Source organism: Strigops habroptila, chromosome 7 (genome assembly GCF_004027225.2).
Source record: "Strigops habroptila isolate Jane chromosome 7, bStrHab1.2.pri, whole genome shotgun sequence".
Classification (NCBI taxonomy): domain Eukaryota; kingdom Metazoa; phylum Chordata; class Aves; order Psittaciformes; family Psittacidae; genus Strigops; species Strigops habroptila.
In genome coordinates, this window is record NC_044283.2 from 24,443,469 (window position 1) to 24,465,703 (window position 22,235).

General features: G+C 36.6%; 1 protein-coding gene across 2 annotated transcripts in view; it reads right to left on the reverse strand.

Annotated features, from left to right (window-relative positions):
• The window catches only part of PDS5A (PDS5 cohesin associated factor A), an 82,346-nt gene that overhangs the window by 36,833 nt on the left and 23,278 nt on the right, over positions 1–22,235 (reverse strand). For both annotated transcript variants that reach the window (XM_030493346.1, XM_030493347.1), the window contains exons 3-11: positions 14,638–14,841; positions 14,120–14,206; positions 13,217–13,314; positions 12,607–12,733; positions 8,281–8,361; positions 6,640–6,780; positions 5,554–5,669; positions 4,620–4,714; positions 3,618–3,763 (exon numbers count right to left, since the gene is read on the reverse strand). In XM_030493346.1, coding sequence (XP_030349206.1) covers positions 3,618–3,763; positions 4,620–4,714; positions 5,554–5,669; positions 6,640–6,780; positions 8,281–8,361; positions 12,607–12,733; positions 13,217–13,314; positions 14,120–14,206; positions 14,638–14,841 — 1,095 coding nt within the window. The remainder of the gene's footprint in view (positions 1–3,617; positions 3,764–4,619; positions 4,715–5,553; positions 5,670–6,639; positions 6,781–8,280; positions 8,362–12,606; positions 12,734–13,216; positions 13,315–14,119; positions 14,207–14,637; positions 14,842–22,235) is intronic.

Here is a 22,235-nt window from a genome sequence, read left to right on the forward strand (position 1 = left end):
AAGACCCTAGAGACAATGCTCCAATGGAAAATTCCTCACCATTCTTACCAAACACTGGATTCCAGTTTTTGGAAAGCATCTGTTCCCAGAGTTACTTTTCCAGCTGGAGGACCAATAAAAATTGATTTGAAAACTACAGATGTTAAGGGGGGTTGTGTGTTTGATTGGGTTTTGTTGTTATTTTTTAATAGCTGTAATCATTGTGCAAATGCCCATATAGATCGAGTTAGCAAGGATGTTTTCTAAAAAACAAAGTACTGTCTTTTAGCAAAAAATTTCTGCTCTAAAGAAGTCATTAGGCTATCTTTATTAATACCGGGCCAATTAGAATATCGTCAGGAGAAAAAAACAGATTAAATAAATGGCATAACAGCAGTATTTAAGTTTAAATTTTCACATTATTTTATAAAGAAAAAAGGCAGAACTGAAATAACAGATTAGTGTGTTTAAACAATCATCACTTTACTTCAGCTTGTTGGACAAATGTTCTTTTTATAGTAATACCTATACTCATTTGATAGATGATTGCAGGCCTGAGAAGAATTAGATGAAGTCAAATTGATGAATGATCACTTAGGAATTTGCAGTAGATTTGTCCAGCAGAAACCTGGCTACAAGGGGTAAATGCATAATATAATTGAGTTCTTTAAAGCAAAAGAATAATTAAAATAGGTATAATGCACTCTGTCTGGAACTGCAAAAATCCTACATAGAAAATATAAAGACAGTTACATGGACAAATCAATGTCCCCCTCCCAAACTGGAGAAAATCCTAAAGAAAAAAAAAAATCTGAAAGTTCAGAAGTCCTCCATACGTGCTTTACAACAGTAATAATATGTACAAAGACATGCTATATTGTTACGGTCTACTTCAAATGCTAATATTTGTTCTATTAATTCCTAGTCAGCCCTCAAGTTTTCATTTCTCTTCAGGATGTGTTTTCATTAAAGCTCTCTCCAGAGATTTTTATAAGAGAATCATCAACTAAAGGTGAAATTATTCTTCACTAGTGAGTGCCTGAAAAGGCACCTAACCTTGAAATTTAATGTATTGTCAAACCTATGTTTGGTGTGAAATCACTGAGTCAAACATACTAGGAACATTAAGAAGTACCACACTGGGTTTAAGGCTACATGAACCAAAAATCCGTAGCTCCATAGAAATAAGTATTACAGTGGTACAACTGCCTGTGCTCTTACTGATGGCAACATGCTAAAGTAGAACAGAAACATTATGTATAAGACACAGTAACTATCCTCCCACCCTGACTAGATGAGAGTCCCAGTAGGAAGTGGTGGTTACACTAAAAATTTTTAGATCTCACAAATGATGTTTTGGACATGCCTGTTTAATGGCTTAAAAAGAAAGAAGGTGGTCTTAATCCCTCGTGAGAAGCACGCAAGGTCAAGCTGCAGGTACAACTAATTGAAGAGCTGCTTTATAATAAAAAAACATACTCAAAATCACCTTTTCATTTTGTGCAAAGATGACAGACAACCACTTCTCAAAATCCATTATAGTAACATTCTCATTTAAAAAGGGGAACATTAAAAAAAAGAGAAAATTATTTTAAAATAATTAACTCACTAGAATGACGTAAGTTATAGGAAGGATGCCCCCTATCAAAAAGGAACAGGGGCGGGGGGGAGGGGATAAATAAAAAAGTCAACGTTGCTACACAGCACAGAGAAATCTGCTCTTAGAACATCCCCCTCCAAAGAGCATGGAGCCACATCCAAAAAAGTGTAAACAGCAAAGAGTATAAGCTCTGTCAAGCTGAAGATAAATTCTTGATGAAGCACGGCAAAAGTTTCAGAACCGAATTATTAAAAGCATACTAGTTAAACATCTTCACCAAAGCCTCCAGAAGCCTCCAGAAGCAAGAAGCCTTCCAGAGGCTGGAAGACAAACAAGATCTATTCCAGGAGGTCTGAAGAGCTTTCTTATGGTGTTATCAGAAGACATTTCAAAACAAATTGATAAAATGAGCAGTAACAAAATCATTAAGACCAGGATCCCATCCATGACTTCTACAGGCATTTAGAAATGATACACCTAATACTAACTTATCCTGCTATTGTAATCTGTCAATGAACAGACTGGACACAGCAAATGTGAAAGAAACCAAAAGGTCCCAAGAGGAACAGAGCGCCACTCACCAGAACATCTGATTTTGAATGGGCAAACAGGTTGAAACAAAACAGTAACAACAACAAAGAGCAGACACTGCTGAAAAATGAAGTTACAGGAATGAGTCATTACACTTTACATAATGGGAAGTTTTGTCCAAGAAAACTTAAATTTTAGCAGAACCACAAGTATATCAGTAAAATGCATTAGAATCCCAAAAACCTTCCATGAAAGTCTCACACCAGAGGATCTTAAAATAAAAATGCTGTTGTGAATTAATTATTAACTAAAACATAGGGGACAATGACAATGGGTGGAAATAAATGACTGGTTTTCACAATGATGGGAACAAAAAGACCTATTGATGGAGTCAGAAGGGAACCTGTGACACTTAACATATGAAAAATTATTAGAAAATTAACTGAACAGTGTGCATAAAGTTTACTGAGGTAGTCAAATCTGATACTGTAATGAAGAACTGCAGAAAAATGTCATGCTACTGAACTGTTACAATATAAAATGAAAGAAATTCATTTCAAGGCCACCTGCATTAACTCTGCATGCATAGTATTAGGCAAATGCATCGTCTAAAATTATTCCGGAAAAATACTGAAGTCAACATGGATGTTTTCCAAAACTGTCTGCTCTATGCTCAGAAATAACATAAATGACAGAATGTTAAAAAATAAGAAAACAAAAATTATCATAAAGCATGTACACAACACAGTGCACACCTTAAATGCCATGGCCGAGTCTGGTCACCTTGGTTCCAACAGGATATAGAACAACCAGACAAGAATGATCAGAAGTGTGCAATAATCAATTTGTGAGGAAGTTAATCAGATGATTCTTTAGCTTAGAAAGCAAAGGAGTGGAGAAGATAAAGGTAAACATATTTATTAATCATAAGTGGGTCATAATATTTATCATTTATATAATGCAAGAACAAGATACCCTGTGAAATTATTGGACAAGTTTAAAACAAATAAGTGAAGTTACCTTTTCCACAATGCATTATACTTGAATTTACTGATGCAAATGCCATGGATTTTTATAAAGTCCAAGTAAATTAAAAAACGAACTTGGTAAGTTCATGGAATAAAGCTCCATTAAAAGCTATGATGAATGTGATCAAGCAGATTTAATAAATCCTTAAATCACAAATTGCTGGAAGCCAAGACTGACCACTGTGAGAATTCTACTGGGCTATAGGGACCTTTGGCCTGAACATATGTAGCAATTCTTTGTTCTTACGACATGACTGTGTTCTCCACAAGTCACACGATCTTATTTGCTTGACACTTTTTATTCCGTAATTGGGAATCTACATTAAGATGTTCTGTAAGAAAACTGGTTTTCCCCATAGCATTGTAGTTAATAGCCAACTCTAAGATTCTCCGTTTCTGCAGTGGCTTTTTTTTTTTCTGTTGTTTTACCAAATTATATTAGAAGCAGATATTCCTGAAAATGAAATATTAGCACTTACCCGTTTGTCTAGCGTTCTTTCCCTTACAAAGCCAAGCAGCTGGTCATTGACTAAAGAAAGATCTCTCTTGCCCGCAGTAATAATTGTAACAATAACGTCATGTCGAATGGCTTCTTCTGGGTCATGTGATCTAACCTTCAAATATTCTGTTGTGATCAGAAACAATGAAAAACTTGTCTTTTTATGTAGATATGATGTATTCCGATTTATTAATAATGTTAAAACAATTAAATGACAGTCACATATCACAAGCATATAATCTATTAGAGACGTAACTGCCCATGGGAAACATCTGCTCCAGCACTATGTTAAATATAAAACAATTACATAACTGTAAGTATCAGAATAATATAAAAGCGCACAGCTTTTATAATAACCTTATTTGCAACAAGTGAAATAAAGCCAATTAGAATATATAAAAAATAAAGGGGGGTGGGGGAGTGAGAATAGGAAGAGCAAACACACTTGTTCCCAAAGAGCCAAGAAGGCAAATAACTGAAAAATACTGACGATTACTGCAGGTTAGCTTGCATCAGAAGAACAGTATTTTTAGTTAAGCCTAAAATTCTTCTCATAGTGGAAAAAATGATGCTGAAGGGAATGAAAAACTTCATAGTTTTGATCAGCACAATGGCATTTTCTACACTCTCTGGAAGAGAGTACTGGGGAACACACTGAATTTTTTTAACAATAAATCAAGATGTTGCACCAGTATTTGCTTCGACTTGCCAGAAGTTTGATTAGAATTTGAAAATACTTTAAAACTCATTCTGCAATGGGTAGCTTCTTAAAGACTCACTCTGACAAAGTCCACACAATGTCACACTCCTCTTCCTAACAGCTAGCACCTGTCATCAGCAGAAAGCTATTTCTCAGTAGTCAGCTCTTCCACCCAGCATCAAGCTTCATACATTTTACAACTCCAGAGCTGTGTACAGAAATAATTACATTCTTCCTTGCTCATTCCTTAAATTATTCTAAACCCCTGTATAAGCATCTCACCAGTGAGATCTTTCGCTAAGTCTGGATGGTTCATTAAACAATGACTGGCGAATTTCACACTCTCTAATCTCACAGGGACGTGGATATCATTGAACCTAGAGGGATAGAAGATGATGAATGTTAATTTTTAATTAGGCTTGCAAATCAAGATTGTTCTCTATGTAGTGACATGTATTGATAGTATGTTACATTAACTATCAGAATACTTTAATATGGCAAAATAATACAAGAGAAATGTTTTGTATTTACCTCCGTAATGTACCTCATACAAATTTTTATGTTATTTCTTGTGAAATTAAGTCAGGACTAAAATTAAGGGATGGATATGCTAGATATGGATGAAACTGTTTTTTGTCCATTGACTTTTGAACTCTTCTCCATACGCTGCTGATCATGTATGTGTGTGTATATTTATATACACATACATGAAATTATAAAAACATACATTGCCATATAACATGTACCACTTGAAAACATTCACTTTTAAAAACCAAGAAATTTCTATACTTACTTAAAAGGAAATTTCTCTTCACTCAATAAGTTAAATGCCAAATAAACCAGATATAGTTGCAGACATAGCTGGAACAGCACAAAATTTCAGACAATGCTGGCATAGCTATTATGTGATTTCTGTTATGTATGTAATGTGCTATATATCTAACCTATACTCCCATAGCTGACAGCACTATAGCTGCAGTCCTTTAGGCTTCTTCATTCTAAAATATACCTATATGCAAGCCTCTGCTTCAAAGATTTAACAAAAGTACTTGTTCAAATACAAATAGCTACATCCTCTAAAAACACAACAAAAAATGCAATACTATTGCAAAATTCGGGGGTGGGGGGGGAGTGAGGGGAAGAAAAGAAAAAGGAAAAAAAAAAAAAAAAAAAAAAAGAGACTTGAAATTCAGAATCCTATCTCAGTTTCTCTTACCGCCCAAGAAAGCACTGCCAAAGAGGACGATTTTGTGTGGCCAGATCAGAATCTTTGGAGCCAAAGAGTTTAGCCAGAAGTCGAACAACAGCCAAGCGTTCTTCTCCGTCGTTGCTCTGAAAGCCAGAACATTAAAAGGAAACTGTAAGTCATTACCTGTAATATCTTAGTGATAATTCCTGGCTTCCTTTTCCTTCTGCTTTTGTAAGTTAGACTAAAAAGTGAGTTTAAAATAATTTCTGATAATTCTTAGTCTCCCTAATTAGATTATTAGATGAATATGAATAAAAATACACAGAACAGCTATTAAGCTAACATATTACAGCCATTGAATAGATGGCTGTGCTTTCAAATTCCTTCTTTTAGGAATAAAAACCCACACACATTAGTTCGAATAACATGCATCCTTAACATTTTCAACAATGAATGATCATTCTTTTGTTTTAAAATGCACTTTAAGACTATTTTATACATGTAGAAAAGACACCACTTAAGACGCTATAAATGGACGTGCACTAACAAGAGATACATGTCATTTCACCAAATACGTATTTCTTGGTTGGTTGGTGCGACCATACCCTGTATTTACATGCACACGCAAAGTTATTTCTCTTGTCCATGTACAATCTTATGAAAGACAAACCCCCAAATCAGGATAAATTCACTATTTTCAAGGATTCGAAAGAAGCCTTATAAGCTGATTATGAAGATCTGATAGAATATTTGGAAATACTTCCTTACTGTTAAAACAGATGACACACTTGCATTTCATGAGATAAGCCAACCAAAGCTTTATTAAATTTCAGGTGAAACTCAACGATGAAGTACATTAAACTTTTGCATTAAACCATATGAATTTGTCATTATAATGATCATCTATTTCGTGTGCATAATACACATTTGCAAGCAGACAAAGCACACACGCGTATACAACTTTCCAGTGTCCTTCCTTTTATTTTAAAGATAAATGTAATATTAAGCAATCAATATAAAATTTTTATCCCTCCAGTAGGACACTTACTAAATCTGCACTCCTTAATATCCACACAAATTTCATTATTTGTTGAAAGCTATACTGTAACCTACCTTCAGCTTGAATTCAAGCTGTGGCATGACAGACAGCAGTAAGTGAGGATCTATGGCAAAAAGCTCTTGTATCAAGTCGAACACATGTTCTGATAAGTCACTTACTGAAGACTTTCCCAGTACCAGAACCTGGTTAAAAAACTAGAATACAAACAATATTATTTAGCATGTTTTCCTTTATTAATGCAAACACTATTTAAAAAATTATTTTAATGTAGTATCATACTTCTGTTCTTCATACATACCTTCTAATGGAAGGTACTCAATGTACACTTTTTCATTACATCAAAGCATTTCATCCTTGCAGTTTTGGCTCAAGCAAACTACAAACATCATAGTTCAGTTCTGTTACTTCCATAAGGATTAATTCATGGTAATTTGATAATTCAAAATATCAATAACTATCTCCCCAGCAAAATTAACAGCAAATGAAAGAATTGTTAATTTAAAATACATTTTCATCCAATAGAAGTTGAGAAAAAATTAGTATCTTATTTTTAATTTTCTTATAATTTAAAACCAATCCAAATGGAAAATCATCAAATGTTGAAAAAGAAGCTTCTCTACTTTTAATCCATTTTAAAGAATGTCAGATGACTTTATGATATGTCTTGCGATATTGATGGTAATGTATCAACGTTGTCAGCGATCTAACAGAAAAAAACAAGGTAGCCTAAAATATTAATAATTTCTTTTGGATTTGTTAAATTTTAATATGCTTGGATACTTCCTACTACATACTGTGAGTATTAATATTATTTGAGCAGTGCAAATGCTACAAAGCTATTATACACTTGAATAAGAAAGTAAGAAAAATAATATTAAATCAACCCAAAGGTCATTTTAAGCACTATCCTCCTCCCAGCTACGACTAATTACAAAAGCTTAAAGAAACAGGGGAATGTGAAAGTGTTACTTGTTAGTGAGATTTCTTGAACTTTTAAATACTTATTGATTAATCTTTTATGAATTTGCCTAATGCCCTTTTTAAACTACTCTGACTTCTAAGAGATCTACTGGCTTCAGCACCAAGGAATGCAACAGAACGGACCAGACTACATCCCCCACAAGACTACATTCTCCACAAAACAGCAACAGATGTAGCTGCTGTTTTAATAGGTAGAACATACAACATCAACACTCAACAGAAGGCATTACAGTAGAAGGAAGATTTGTAAGAAAACCCTCAATTCTTTTACTGTTTATGACTAAAACAAGTTTAGAGTGGAAAAAATAAATAAATAAAAAAAATCTAGTGAAGTGCTGGTAGTTTGAAATGCTTCATAATACAGCTTGGTATGAAATGAGGCTGTCTGGTTACTGGACATACGAAGTACTAACAATTCCTTTTTGTTCCAACAGGATTTTTTTGGTGGTCACTTATTTTCACAGCCTAGATTTAGGCTTTACTGTAGACTGAGATGAGTAAAAATTAATTTCCTTTTCACTTATTTGAAACACCTCACATACTATTTTAACACCCAAGGTAGTAATATCCTATTTGGAAAATGGTAGCTGTATTGCAAAATGTATCTTTTATAAACTGTCACTTTTAAACAAACAAACAAATTTCCAATAAATCAAGACAGTAACAAGAACACTTGTTAATTGTAGGTAACATGAATTAATTAATTTACATACATTGGCAATACACGGTTCAATGGTCTGGACCGTCCTTTTCAACAGGACTTTTGCAAGATCAAATGCTTGTTTATTAAGGTTCTGAAATAAAGAAAATATAACAATAAAATTTTAAAGAGACAAACTATTTCAGATGACTTTACTTTTCTCTCCCAACCTTGAAAGACCATGACCTTAGAAAGGTACGTTTTACCACCAATCTATTTCTTTTCAAAGCTGTCGAAGTTCAGTAATGTTAATTCTACAACTACAGACTTAGAAAAATCTTAAACCTATTTTTTCCACACACTTAAATCTAATCCAAAACTGTCACTTCTGCACATTCTAAGACTTTTATCACTCCAGTTGTTACCTTTAGCATTGCATTCATACCTATAAAAAGTTTCCACGTGCAATCACATTAAAAAGCTTGAAGAAACATTACCATACACATTACCACACACTTCAGTAATTAACTGAAAAATGAACTAGTCTAACTTACTATTTAAATGTGGGTTTTTTTCGCTTCACATAGTCATGAAAAGTACACCCTGTAGCAAAGTTCAGCCTTGTCTACAGGGTAAAACTGTGCACTGACTTCTCCACAGACTGTACTGTATGCTCTGAGATAACCCAAAGAAAGCATCTATGCTTGGGCAAAGTTAGCTGCAAACTTTCCAAATAAACATTTGATTATAACATAACAAATCTGAACATTGTTTTTATTACTCTTGAGCAAGATAAAGAATGTAACTGCACGTCTGAAAAATGTGACTGTCCAAATCTGCACAAAATCCAATATGCAGTATCTCATCTCATCTAGGGATTAATGCAGCTTGGAGGAGGAGGGGGAAGGGTGCAGGAGAACGGTGGATTAGCCGATTGCCCTGAAAATTACAAATGACTGCAGACAAAATACAGGTAAAGCCTAAGGATGACTGATTCTTGGAAAGACAGTATTTGGCAAATCTACACTGAGAATGTTCTTTTAGCTAATGAGATGACAGACTGAAAGACAGTTCATCAACTGATAGCAATGAGAAATAAATGGCCAAAGGCTCAAACAAGTATCTCCTCAGTCGCCACAGCACTAAGCTGATGTCTTCTTATAGAAGACAGACACATATGTATGAGCTCTTCTCAAATTCAAAACAAAAGTTTCTCTCCAAATTGGACCCTGATTAAAATCTTGTTGGCAGATACGTCTGTATGAAACTACAGGACTGCCAACCTCATACAGAAAATTTATTTTATTTGGATCTTCAATAAAGCTTCAAAGATTTCCTGCAATGAAGTTGTGTTGGCTTTGTTTTTTGGTTTGGTTTTTTTTTTGCCTAGCCAGGCTCACTGGAGCTCAAAAACACCCTGAACAAAAAAAACAAACCCCAAAACCCCAACACCACAAAACAAACAAAAACCAAGAGAACAACAACCAACCACAAAGAACTCCCAAAGAACCAAACACCAAAACAGCCTAGAAAAGAAATATATATTGATAAAGTATGTATCTATTAATAAATAATTAACAAATAATCAATCTGTTAGGAGAAAAAAACAAAACAAAAACTTTAAAGCTCTGGATTGGCCATGTTACAGAGGATGCAGAAGAAAATACTGATTTTAATTACAGGACATACATGTTTTTAAGGAATAACCTTGATAGTAAGAGTGGCAAGAAAAATATTCACTGAATAGCACTGGTTTTAAAGTTAATAAAAAGAACTACAGTTTCATGCCATAGGTGGTCTGAGCAAAATGTGACACACCATTCTGCTATTGAAAACCTGGATTTACTGGAGGAGAGCCACATTAGCACATACAGAGAGAACAATGTACGGTAAAACCACTTTACTGATAATGGAGGTACAAATGAATATAATTTACAGGCTGAGGTAGACTCTACTTCACGTCTACGTACTGGCATATTCCTTTTTATTGCAGTACTGCCTTACACAATGCAAGAGAATTTTTTAAAAAACAAAACCACCAGAAAAGTGGAATATATTATATCCAAACCACGTTATTTCAGCTCCTTTATAAAGATGAACTTCCATTAAACCACACTGATAATTTTATTATGTCATAGCAGAGAATGACTAGTATTCAATTGCTTTGCACGGACATAAAAGTACCTTCATTATATGTTCTCTACAAGAAAACAAACTGTGCTTTTCCAGCTATGGTGCTTCTGATTTACATACCTACAGACAAATAATATAATCACAGAATTTCCTAGGAGATCTTTTCATGAAAGAAGAACATAATTACTGCAGTCAAACTCTGCTTGGCAGTGCAGACAAAAGAACTTTCTGGTTGTTGTTTTGTTGTTTGGGGTTTTTTTTTACTACCATGGCAAAGCAGTATTTTAAGTTCTGTTGTTACAGGAAACAAACAAGTTAGAACAGACCAAAATACTGACTGAAGTATGATATTGAGCACTGACCACAGCATATTATTTGCTCAGTCATGATGGCCAAAAGCCAGTAAGAACTGCCCACCAGTCCTCTAAGTAATACTAAACATGCAGTACAACCCAACATTTACACCAAGTTTTCCTCCCTCTTTCTCAGAGCTTTTTTTCAGAATTTCCTTCATTAGGCAAAATTATATGATTAAGCTAACAATGTTAATGCTAAAGGATCATACTCACTTTTACTTTGCCTACACCAAGTAGTCACAACACGATGTTCAGTTGTAAAAAGTTTACCAGGTCTTTGCATCCTCAGAGCAATGCCCAGCACCTGACATACACATCCGCATTCCTCTATTTCCACTCCTGATCTCTACTGTCTATAGTTGATTATAAACAACTTACAGTGTATTTTCAAAAGGACTCTTTTTCCATTATTATGAATAAGATGCCTGCCTTCCTGTTAGCAGCTTTAATAAGGGATCATCTTGTTGCTGTTGGTAAAAATGAGCTGAGAGAATGATATTCCCATCTCATGGCCACAACAGAAGGAATGCAAACTCAGGACCTGAGTAGATAGGTATCTTTATACATCCATTGCTGAGATTTTGCAAGTAAATGACAATGGCCATGGTTTAGTCACTCCTGTGATACATATTTCCAGGAATTCTCCCTCTTTAGGTAACCAAAGGAATTATCCCTGATTTTATATGCTAATTTAACTTTAATTATGTAGTCACAGATGGAGCTGCCTTAATTTTGTCATTATTTTAAATTACTAAATGAACAAACACATACCCAGTAATCAGAGTACAGTTCATTTACTGTAGCTCTTATCTGAAACTGAATTGTTCTTCGCACAACATTCAGTAAGAGGCACAAGCGTTATAGCAAGGGAATTTTCTTGGTCAGTGCAGGGCAACTCCAGCCTGCACCTCACTTCCCCGATTTCACAGCTAAGGGAGCTGTGTTTATTCTCCTTTCAACTTTATTCAGCCATTATGGTAAATGTACTTCAAAAGTTCAACTGCAGACCCAGTGACCAGATAAGTTGTTTCACACAATGAAACCAGGACAGCATCAGTGACAGTTCATGAAGCTGGCTGTAAAGGGGGCATCTCTGAAAAACATGTCCAAGTAGCTGTGTAGATGGGCTAAGACAACACCTGCATGACAGCAGCAATCTGCTGGGAGGAGCTCACATAACACTTCTCTAGGAAGAGACGGAGGTCACTTATAAGTGAGTTAAAGACATGCTGAACTTCAGAAAAGGCAGAAAGATTATGGAGCTCATAAAAGAATGGAACACTAAAAGCAACCAACTAACTAAAAAAAGTACTGTACTTCACACAGTAATTAGGTTTATTAAGAGAAAAGTTTAAGGGGGAAAGATACTGGGAAAGAACAATAAAACAAACCAATGAGGGAGGTGGAAGGGAGTCTGGCAAGCTGAGGCAAGCAGCAAGTCACCACAGAGGTCTTAGGGAATTATCTTTTTTTTATTTTAAATAAAAAAAAAAAATAATACTTCACATCTTCTCGATTTAAAAAAAAAAACAACAAACAAACAAAACCCAAAAAACAACCCAACCCAAACCAAAACCAAACCAAAAAACTAACCTAAAAATCAAAACAACCAACAACCCTTAAGATACAACGTTTTCTTCTTATATATTACATTTGCTTGAAAACACTTTATTACTGTTTCAGTACAGAGTTCCTGAGGTGCCAAGTAGGCAGAATCTCTTGATACTGAATAATCTAGCCACAGCTAATGAACAAAGGAGATTTTCAATTCATTGTTTCCCCAAGGCTTTGAAAAAAACTAAACAATCAAACAGCAGTTGTGATGGCTAAAGTGTGTGGAGAGATAAACAAGCAAAAGGCAATAAAAGTTGTTATAATGGTATACTACTATAATATTTTACTTTGCAGACCTTGTGTGCAGGAATGAGGTTAATCAAAATCGAGTCCAGCAGCTCCTGAGTTACTCCATCGCCTTCCATGATGATAGAACTCATCAAATCCAGCATATGCATTTGTACCTTCTGGTTGTGGCTATTACTAAGATGATAAAGAATATTATCAATACTAAATTTTCAGACAAATATTAACAGTACTGTTCAGAAACAATGTCTAATGCTGTCCCAGCTTGCCCTCCCTCACACTCTCCACATCTCAAAACTATTTTATGTGCCTTTCCTCTCTTACAGAAAGCTTCAAAAATCTGTAACACCCTAGCTTTGCTTTTAGAAACCAAAGAAGAAAATACAACATGGCAATATAAATGTAGATAAATGAGTCAGAACTCAGTATACTGTTAAAACATGGGCCAGAAATTTTAAAACATGTTTACTTTTAGACACATACCCCTCCATACTGTCAGTAATTCACACTCATTTGCTTTCCCTGTATCTCCTTGCTTGAAGGAATGAAGACTTGCTCTATTCAGTCATATTTATTTGTAGGCTATGCAAGGATTCAGTCTACCCCCAAAAATGATGCTAGTTTGACAATTTGTTATAAAACTGAAGTGATTCCACTTACTTGATAACTGAAAAAAGAGTCCTAAAAAGCTGAATAAAAATTTCATTGCAATCTTCCAACTCAAAGCAGATGTTGTAAGATTTAACCCAAGCTAAATTCTAAAACAAAAATAGGATATTAAGGATATTAAAACTTCACATTAAGTCACATGAATATAATCATGTTAGTTACATTTTTTTCTATTTAAGGAAAAACATTATACAATAGATTGTAAACCCTTTGGGGAAAGAGACAGGATATTTGCTTTGCATATGAAGAGCTCTTAACACAAAAGGGCTTTGCAACATACATCCAGAAAAAACCTAGATATAGAATAATCCTATTTCTTATGCATAAAAGCTGATTGACAGAAATTATCAATATAAGAAATCCATGTTTCTCAACTTTTTTCTTCATGCCACAAAACAATACAGTTTTAAACATCAATAAAAGGTTTACAAACAAGATACTGTTTCTAAATACACACTGATAAAACCCCCACACTTCTTGTCAAGAGTAGATTTTTCTAGTGTTTTTAAACCAAAATCTTATATGCCTTCTCCCATCATTAATATAAGCAGATTTGCATTTTAATCAGCATTTGAAATTCTCTTTTGATGAGGTAATATAACATCAAGGATGCATGATACGAAAGACAACGTATAGAATTGTAAGATAAAGGCTAAATGTTAATAAACACCAATCGGTTTAATGTTCTCAACAATAGGCTGCATAAACTTATTAAACACAAACAGAATTATAACTCCTAAAAGAAGTTATTCATTGAACTTTAATGAGCCTGGTATGATTTACAGAATAAAAGAAATTTCCCAGGCATACGGGCACATCTGGAGAAAGACTGATTACATTTCCTAGGCTTATAGAGCAAATACCATCTAGTGAAAGTTATAATTATTGTGTTACCTCTAACAAGTAAAAGTATCTGTTAAACTGAGGGCTCTTCGTGTCCTCCAAGCCTTTTAATTGTCTTGTAATAAACAAGAAAATGTCCTGTCAAAAAACAATAAAGTGTTTACAAGCTTGACTCTGCAGAGAGTAAAAATACAACCCTTCAGTAGTGACATCTACCCCTATTTACAAACTCATGACACGGGAACATGAAATTGTCTTTTTCAGGCACTAACAGAAAGCTTACAACCAACACAGATACCAGTTATCTAGCATTCCTTTACACATCTCTGGCCCTTGAAGCACTACGCTGACTCACAGGACTAAAGCAAAATCTCTTTAATAAAACTAAACATGAGTATAAATGCAATTTAGGAAAAAAAAAAAAAAAAAAAACCAAACCAAAAAAAGTCAGGGGTGGTGGTTTGGGGTTGTTGGTAGGTTGGTCTGGGGTTTTTGTTGGGAGAGTGGGGTGGTGTGGTTTTGTGTTTTTTCCTCAGAAGGAGAATGAGGTAGGAAGAAAGCCTTTTTACCTTAAGTTTGTCATGGGAAGTATATGGAGCTTCAGGAGCATAGATACGAAAGATATCAGCCAAGCAACACGCTACAAGGAGGCGCACATCTTTATTGGGATTCCTGAGGAAGAATTCAGATGCAAGGTGCAAGGCTAATGGGAGATACTGCTGCTTCTCATCCTCCGAGTCCTGGTCCATATCCATGAAGGTTTTTACCACCATCTGAAAAACACAGGAAAAAACCCATTTGAGTGCTTTCTGCTTTTATTCCTTATTACTAAACAATATTTTCTAAAAGGATGCAATACCACCAACACATGTTCCATTGCACAAGCACAGTACTAAAATTTTTTTGTTAGGACAAACATCAGAAAAAGAGAAATGCTACTCTGGTACTTAAAGGCTTACTCAAGTTGGTATTTAAAGTTAAGATACTAAAATATGCTTTGCAGCTCTCCTTATTTTGCCACTCTTAACCTGAGTTGCAGCACAGAAACTGCTGTACACCAAGGAGGTTGGAGATAGCAGCACCACTTCATCAAAGCAGTCCCAGACCACTTCAAAGCGACGACTTGCCTCAGTGTAGAGTATGAGGGGATGCAAGTCATCTGGCCTAGCGTATACATCACAGTATAATGCAGTTGATCTAAGAGCTACGCCAAGACTTGAGAGGAGCCTAAGAGGCCAGTCTTACGCTCTGCCTGTAGCAAGGCACAGAGCTGAAGAACTACTTTACAGGCGCACAATTCTTTGATCAGGTTTAGTCAAACTAGATACCAGGTAAGAATTTAATCCCTCATGGAAAGTATGTCTAATGCCGCATATCTATTCCTTCTGTATACTGAAACCTGCACCAATACCCTTATCTATATCATGAAAAAAATCAACTATGTGGTCTCCTTGTTTCTTCTAGCACACTGAGGAAGTACTAACTCCTCTGAATTGCCACCAAAATTGTTTATTTTTGATTATTATACAACCCCAGTTAATTGAAACATGTGAACTGAAAGTGAAAATTTAGTTTGAAGAAATAAAAAGCTGCAGGTTTAACTTCTGGAATAGGGTTTGTTAAAGAATGAGGATGACTTCTAAGACATCAGCACAGAACGGGGAAATGTGCCACAGATTCTTAGTATGACCTTAATCAAATTGGTCTTTGTGTCCCATTCCTCCATGTTGCTTGAGCATCCTTAAGAGTTAAAATTGTGAAGAACAGCCATATTGCATACCAGTTGGATTTAGTATACCCATTACACATATTAAAGAGATGTAAGAGAAAACACAGAATGATAAGTCTTGACAGGTCAAATTCACCTCTAGAATATTAACAGTAAAACACAACAGGAGATTGACCTTACACACTAATAAACACATCTCCTACTCTTACCACAATTCTTTTGTTATTGTGTCATTCAAATGATGCTAAGCTTGTTCTTCCGTTATTAAGCATGCCCCCGCTTCCAACATGAAAACACTTCACCTCCTCCCTGCGTTTGGCGACCCAGTTTTAAACACAGTAGAGCTTATAAATTAAAATAAATGTTTGGCAACAACCTTTCCCACAGTACGTTACTTAAAACTCCTCAATTTCTATAAATATGCAAGTACATTCCTTTATGAAGCAACCTATAGCAGAACCAAAAATGAAGAAAGGAATGGAAGGGGGAGGACACAACAGAATAAAAGAGAAGTTTACAACCACAGCCCATAAAATTCCAAATTCTACCTGCATTGGCCTGTTTCCCTACAAATATTCTTAAGATGTATTTTGAAACACTAGCTGAAAGGACAAAACCATCTTTCTATCGACAGCACAGGTCTGTCTGTTGCAGTGTCACACATCACCTTTCCTTCCTAGATACCAGAATCAAAAAAACAGGTAACACAGGCTTCAAACCCTACCAGATTCTTTCAATAAGGAAGGTTAAACAAAACAAAACAAAGAAATAAAAAAAAAGAAAAAACCTCCCAAACAAACCACCACACCGGTCATTTTACTAAATTTTTAGATAACCTATATAAGAAATCACCTGATCTTTCCCCTAAGCCAGATCTCCTTTCTCCCTATGCACATCATAAGCTTCATAACCAGAATACCCTCCTAGATTCAGATCCCTCTACAGGTTCTCATATTCTTATGTCAATATGCATGAAATCTTGCATATATCCCTTCTTTAATACATCAAAACCAGATATAGAAGGCAGCATGGTGCTGTGAAAACGCACAACTTTCTTACCACATAACAAAACATTCATTAAAGTAACGAAACTAGTATTTGGCACTGTCTTGCCTGTTTGAAAACGCGCCAACTTTAAACATTTTCCTATACTGCTCCTGTATTCAGAAGGAACTGCCCAAAAACATTCATAAAACCTCATTCTGTTTCTCAGCAAAGCAGTCCTCGATACTTCTTTTCTGTTACAAAACAACACTTGGGCAGTAGCTGGGCCATTGGCATGCTGCAACTGCTATTTAACATACTGATCTATGTTTCCTCCATTGTTTCTTTATAGTCACATATCTGCTGCTTCTTGCGTGCTGTCTTTTGTTTTATAATAAAGTCTTTGGTGCATGATGCTCTGTTTATGACATGCACAAAAAACCAACATAGTATCTTCATCTTTATCTAGCATCCCAGATACCAAAGCAATACAAATAATGTATGTGGGGTACACAAAATATATAGTAAAATGCAAATAATGAAAGTAATATATAAACAAACCACACAGGGCTAGACCACAGTTAAAATAATGATGTAAATCCTTCCTAGTACCAGGGCACATGCGAGATTTGGGAAAAATTGAATTAATAAAGCCATTAATTTGTTGGAATGTCATCGCAGTTCAATACAATAATTCTATACATGTCTTGAATATATGCAATTAACTTTATCTAAAATCCTACAGCCTGGGGGTAGTCTCTATAGCCAAGCAACTACTGCCAATGATTACAGTATTACGCAACAGAATTATTTCCAAATGCTTCCTAATCTATATATGAGATTAACTGTTAAAATAAAAGAAAAGGTGAAAAAAAAAAAAAAAGTCCAGACACTAAATACAACACATGCTTAGCTCTTCACACTCGCTAGACAGCCAAGAACTCGCTCAAAATTTCAACAGTTACAGAACAGGTACTCTTGCCCTCTAGCACAACTGAGAAATTAGTTATCAAGTGACAATTAAGAAAGCAACTGAAGTCTTTAGAAGTACAAGATATTCCATGTTTAATGAAATCACTTATTCATACTAGAACCGCATATCCTCAACTACAACACACTGACCAACAACAGCTCCATGATTTCCTGGGGTACTCATGTGTTTACAGTCATCCCTTGTCTTATTTCCTCTATGACAAGAACTACCTTCCCTTCCTGCCCTCATGATTATATTGTCTAACGCAAAGTCTTGGTCTAGGATTATAGTTCACAAATATGACCAATAATCCAAAGAAATTAAATGACAACGTACTGCAAGTTATTTTCTGTGCTAAGGTCTGACAAAGAAAAGTTACTTCTAATCATGTGGGACTGGTATTACTTGAGATACACAGAACCAACAGAAATAAACATGTAAAGTTAAGCATACTTCCCAAAAGTCTTTCATAAATTGTATGTAGCCAGAGTTGCAAGTCTTCCGACAGCTCCTACAACTCCATTCCATGGCCTGTTGCAAATTATAGGTTTTCTCACGGGAATTTAAAAAATGCAGCAGCAGTATTCAAGTTGCGTGATACCCAATAAATATTGATAACATCTTATAAACAACCGCTCAGAATGGGTTTAGAAAGATTTTCATACTTAAATTTTTAACCATACCACTGCAAGACAGTATTAATTGTGACAGCTAGAAACTGACCCCTTAAAGGAATCTGCTAATGAACCTAAAAACTTGAAACAAACTCTATATAGACAAAGAAAAGGTCCAAACGATTAAAGATTTTCAATTCTTAAACCCACTCTGAAAGCCACTCGCGACTACTAATATACACAAGTGCAACAATGAGAGACTATGACAAAGCAAGTAAGCCCCAAAAAATGCAAGTTGTGGTTAATATTTAATTGAACCAGAGGGAAGTAAAATACAACTGCAGAGAGGAGATAAGAACTGCTACTGCTGGACAGATTTTAGAACAATTATTTTTTCCAAGAATCTGCATGTTCAGAAAAATCTTTACTAAAGTTATTCACACTATAAATACTCAATTAAAGCAAATTACATTCAAGATGTCATCCGATCTATCCTAATTACCCGTGTTCTAATTGCAAAAAAAAGAAAAAAGCCCAAACCAAGCAAAACCCCCCTCCAATTCCTCTTTGTATTAAGGTTTTCACTTTAGGTCTAGAAGAAGTTTCAATTTCCCAAAGTTTTGATTCTACCATTACATAAATATTTCTCTAGCAGAATGAAGTAGTTATTTCAGAGTTACGTACTAATATTATCATACTAAGCCAGTTTTTAGTCCAGGGAAAAGTGATCAAACCGTATGTCATGGTTTAGCCCCAGCCAGCAACTAAATACCACGCAGCTGCTCACTCACTCCCCCTACCCTCAGTGGGATGGGGAGGAGAATTGGAAAAAGGTAAAACCCACAGGTTAAGATAGGAACAGTTCAAAAATTGAAAGAAAGTAAAACATACTACTACTAGTAATAATAATAATACAAGAGAGAGAATTAAAACAAACAAAAAACCCCCAAGTGATGCACAATACAATTGCTCACCACTCAGTGACCCATGCCCAGCCTGTCCCTGAGCAGCGATCTGCCCTTCCGGGTGACTCCCCCCAGTTTCTATACTGGGCATGACGTGCTGTGGTATGGAATACCCCTTTGGCTAGTTTGGGTCAGGTGTCCTGCCTCTGCTTCCTCCCGGCTTCCCGTGCCCCTCCTCACTGGCAGAGCATGAGACTGAAAAGTCCTTGATCAGGGTAAGTGCTACTCAGCAACAACTAAAACATCGGTGTGTTATCAGTGTTGTTCTCAGACTGAAGCCAAAACACAGGGCTGCACCAGCTACGAGGAAGAAAATTAACTCTATCCCAGCCGAAATCAAGACACTGTAACATGAACTCACTACTTTTTCAAATTCCAGCACTATTGTCTAACTGAAGTCTTGCTGTACAGTTGAAACAACCTAGAGCACTACTATTCATTTGTATAAACCCCTACAGACTTTGTAGCTCCCATTACTGAAAATTGTTCATTCTCTGCAAAAAGCAGGAGACAGAAGAGTGTTATTTAAAAATATTAATGTAACATCATCCATTCTTTTCCAAACAATTAAACACTCAAATAAAACACTAATTACTAGCAAACATAAACAAAACACAGCTATTCACATTTACTATTAAATTCGTTCTGCATTACTTTTGGTTTAATGTACCTACCTCCATTAAGTTGTCACATACTGGTGACAGTAGGTGAAGGTACTTTAGTTAGACTGCAGAAATAAAAGTGTTAAAACTATTCTAGAAATTTTCATTATTGCCATTTTTACCATAGTACCTTCAAATTCTAATTATTATACCAAGATTTTACGCTCTCAGGCTCTGCAAACATGTAAGTGAAATGCTCCGACTATTACATTAGAGATAGTAAAGAATTGCAAACACGTCACTCAAACTAGCAAAAACAACTAGAATGAAGTTGTTATGCAGACTGCTAGGTCACTTTAACACATTATGAACATACTGAAAATTAAAGAATTTAAAGCTTTCAGGGAGGCATTCATCCAACTGCTAAAAACACACACTGTGCAAGCCAGTCACTCTGCCTACTCTTTCACCCGCTGCAGAGAAATGCACAGACCACGGCTGAACTAAAGTTGCCATGGGAGGGGAACCTCAATTCATCCCACTCCAACCAGTTTGATGCCAGTGCCAACAAGAGATGCCCAGAGCCTGGAGAAAAATCGCAGGTCAGCAGGAGAGCACTAGAAGAACAGTACAAAGGAATTCCAGTCACTCCGGCCAGTAAGTTGGCTTCATCAGGGACGCATCTTAAATGCCTCTAGACAAATTCACGTAGCAAGGGAAATAATCAAGAGGAGTTAGTGTATGCCTGCAGCGCTATGATCTTACTGGCATCTCGGAGATGTGGTGGGATGGTTCCTATGACTGGAGTGCTGGAACGGAAGGATACAGGCTCTTTAGGAAAGACAGGCAGGGAAGACGAGGAGGGGGTGTTGCCGTGTCAATAATCAGCTGGAGTGCACAGACCTCCGCGTGGGGATGGATGAGGAGCCGACTGAGAGCTTATGGGTCAGGATTAAAGGGCTGCCCTCCCTTTAATCCTGATCCATAAGCTCTGGTCAGGCGACATTACAGTGGGTATCTGCTACAGACCACCCAAACAGGAAGACCAAGTGGATGAGGCCCTCTATAGACAGATAGGAACAGCCTCATGTTCACAAGCCGTGGTACTCGTGGGGGACTTCAACCACCCCAGTATCTGTTGAAGAGACAACACCGCAGGGTATAAGCAATCCAGGAGGTTCCACGAATAGATGATAACTTCTTTCTCCAAGTGACTGAAGAGCCAATGAGGACAGGTGCTATGCTGGACCCTGTTCTCACCAACAAGGAGGAGCTGGTGGGGAATGTGAAGCTCAAGGACAGCCTTGGCTACAGTGACCATGAAACAGTGGAGTTCAAGATCCTTAGAGCAGCAAGGATGGTGTGCAGCAAGCTCGCTACCCTGGACTTCAGGAGAGCACACTTTGGCCTCTTCAGGGATCTGTTTGGTAGAGTACCATGGAATAAAACCATGGAGGGAAAAGAGGCCCAAAAAAGCTGGTCAATACTCAAGGATTACCTCCTCCAAGCTCAGGAGGAGCTCCTTAGTAGTGATGCTCCCAGCAAAGGCAAGGTCAGGCAAAACATGTCAGGAGGCCTGCGTGGATGAACAAGAAGGTCCTGGATACAATCCAACACGAAAAGGAAGCCTACAGAGGGTGGAAGCAATGAAAAGTCACAGAAGGCAAAGGGAGGGACTGAGTGAAGAACTGCCTGTTGTGGAAGAAGACCAGGTTCAAGAACATCTAAGGAACCTGAAGGCACACAAGTCCATGGGACCTGATGAGATGCATCCACAGGTCCTGAGGGAAGTGGCAGATGAAATGACCAAGCCACTATCAATCATATTTGAAAAGTTAAGGCAGTGAGGTAAAGTTCGGCCTGACTGGAAAAGGGGAAACATAACCCCCATTTTTAAAAAGGGAAAAAAAAGGAAAACATGGGGAACTACTGGCTGGTCACTCTCACCTCAGTGCCTGGCAAGACCATGGAGCAGATCCTCCTGGAAACTATGCTAAGGCACATGGACAATAAGGGGGTGCCTGGTGACAGCCAACATGGCTACACTAAGGACAAATCTGGCAAGCTTCTATGACAGGGTTAGTGTTGGTGGATAAGGGAAGAGTGACTGACACCGCATGTAGTGACAAGAAAAGGGGGGATGGCTTTAAACTGAAAGAGGACAGATTTAGATTAAACATTTGGAAGAAATTCTTCTTACATATGAGGGTGCTGAGGCGCTGGCACAGGGTGCCCAGAGAAGCTGTGGCTGCCCCATCCCTGGCAGTGTTCAAGGCCAGGTTGGACGGGGCTTTGAGCAA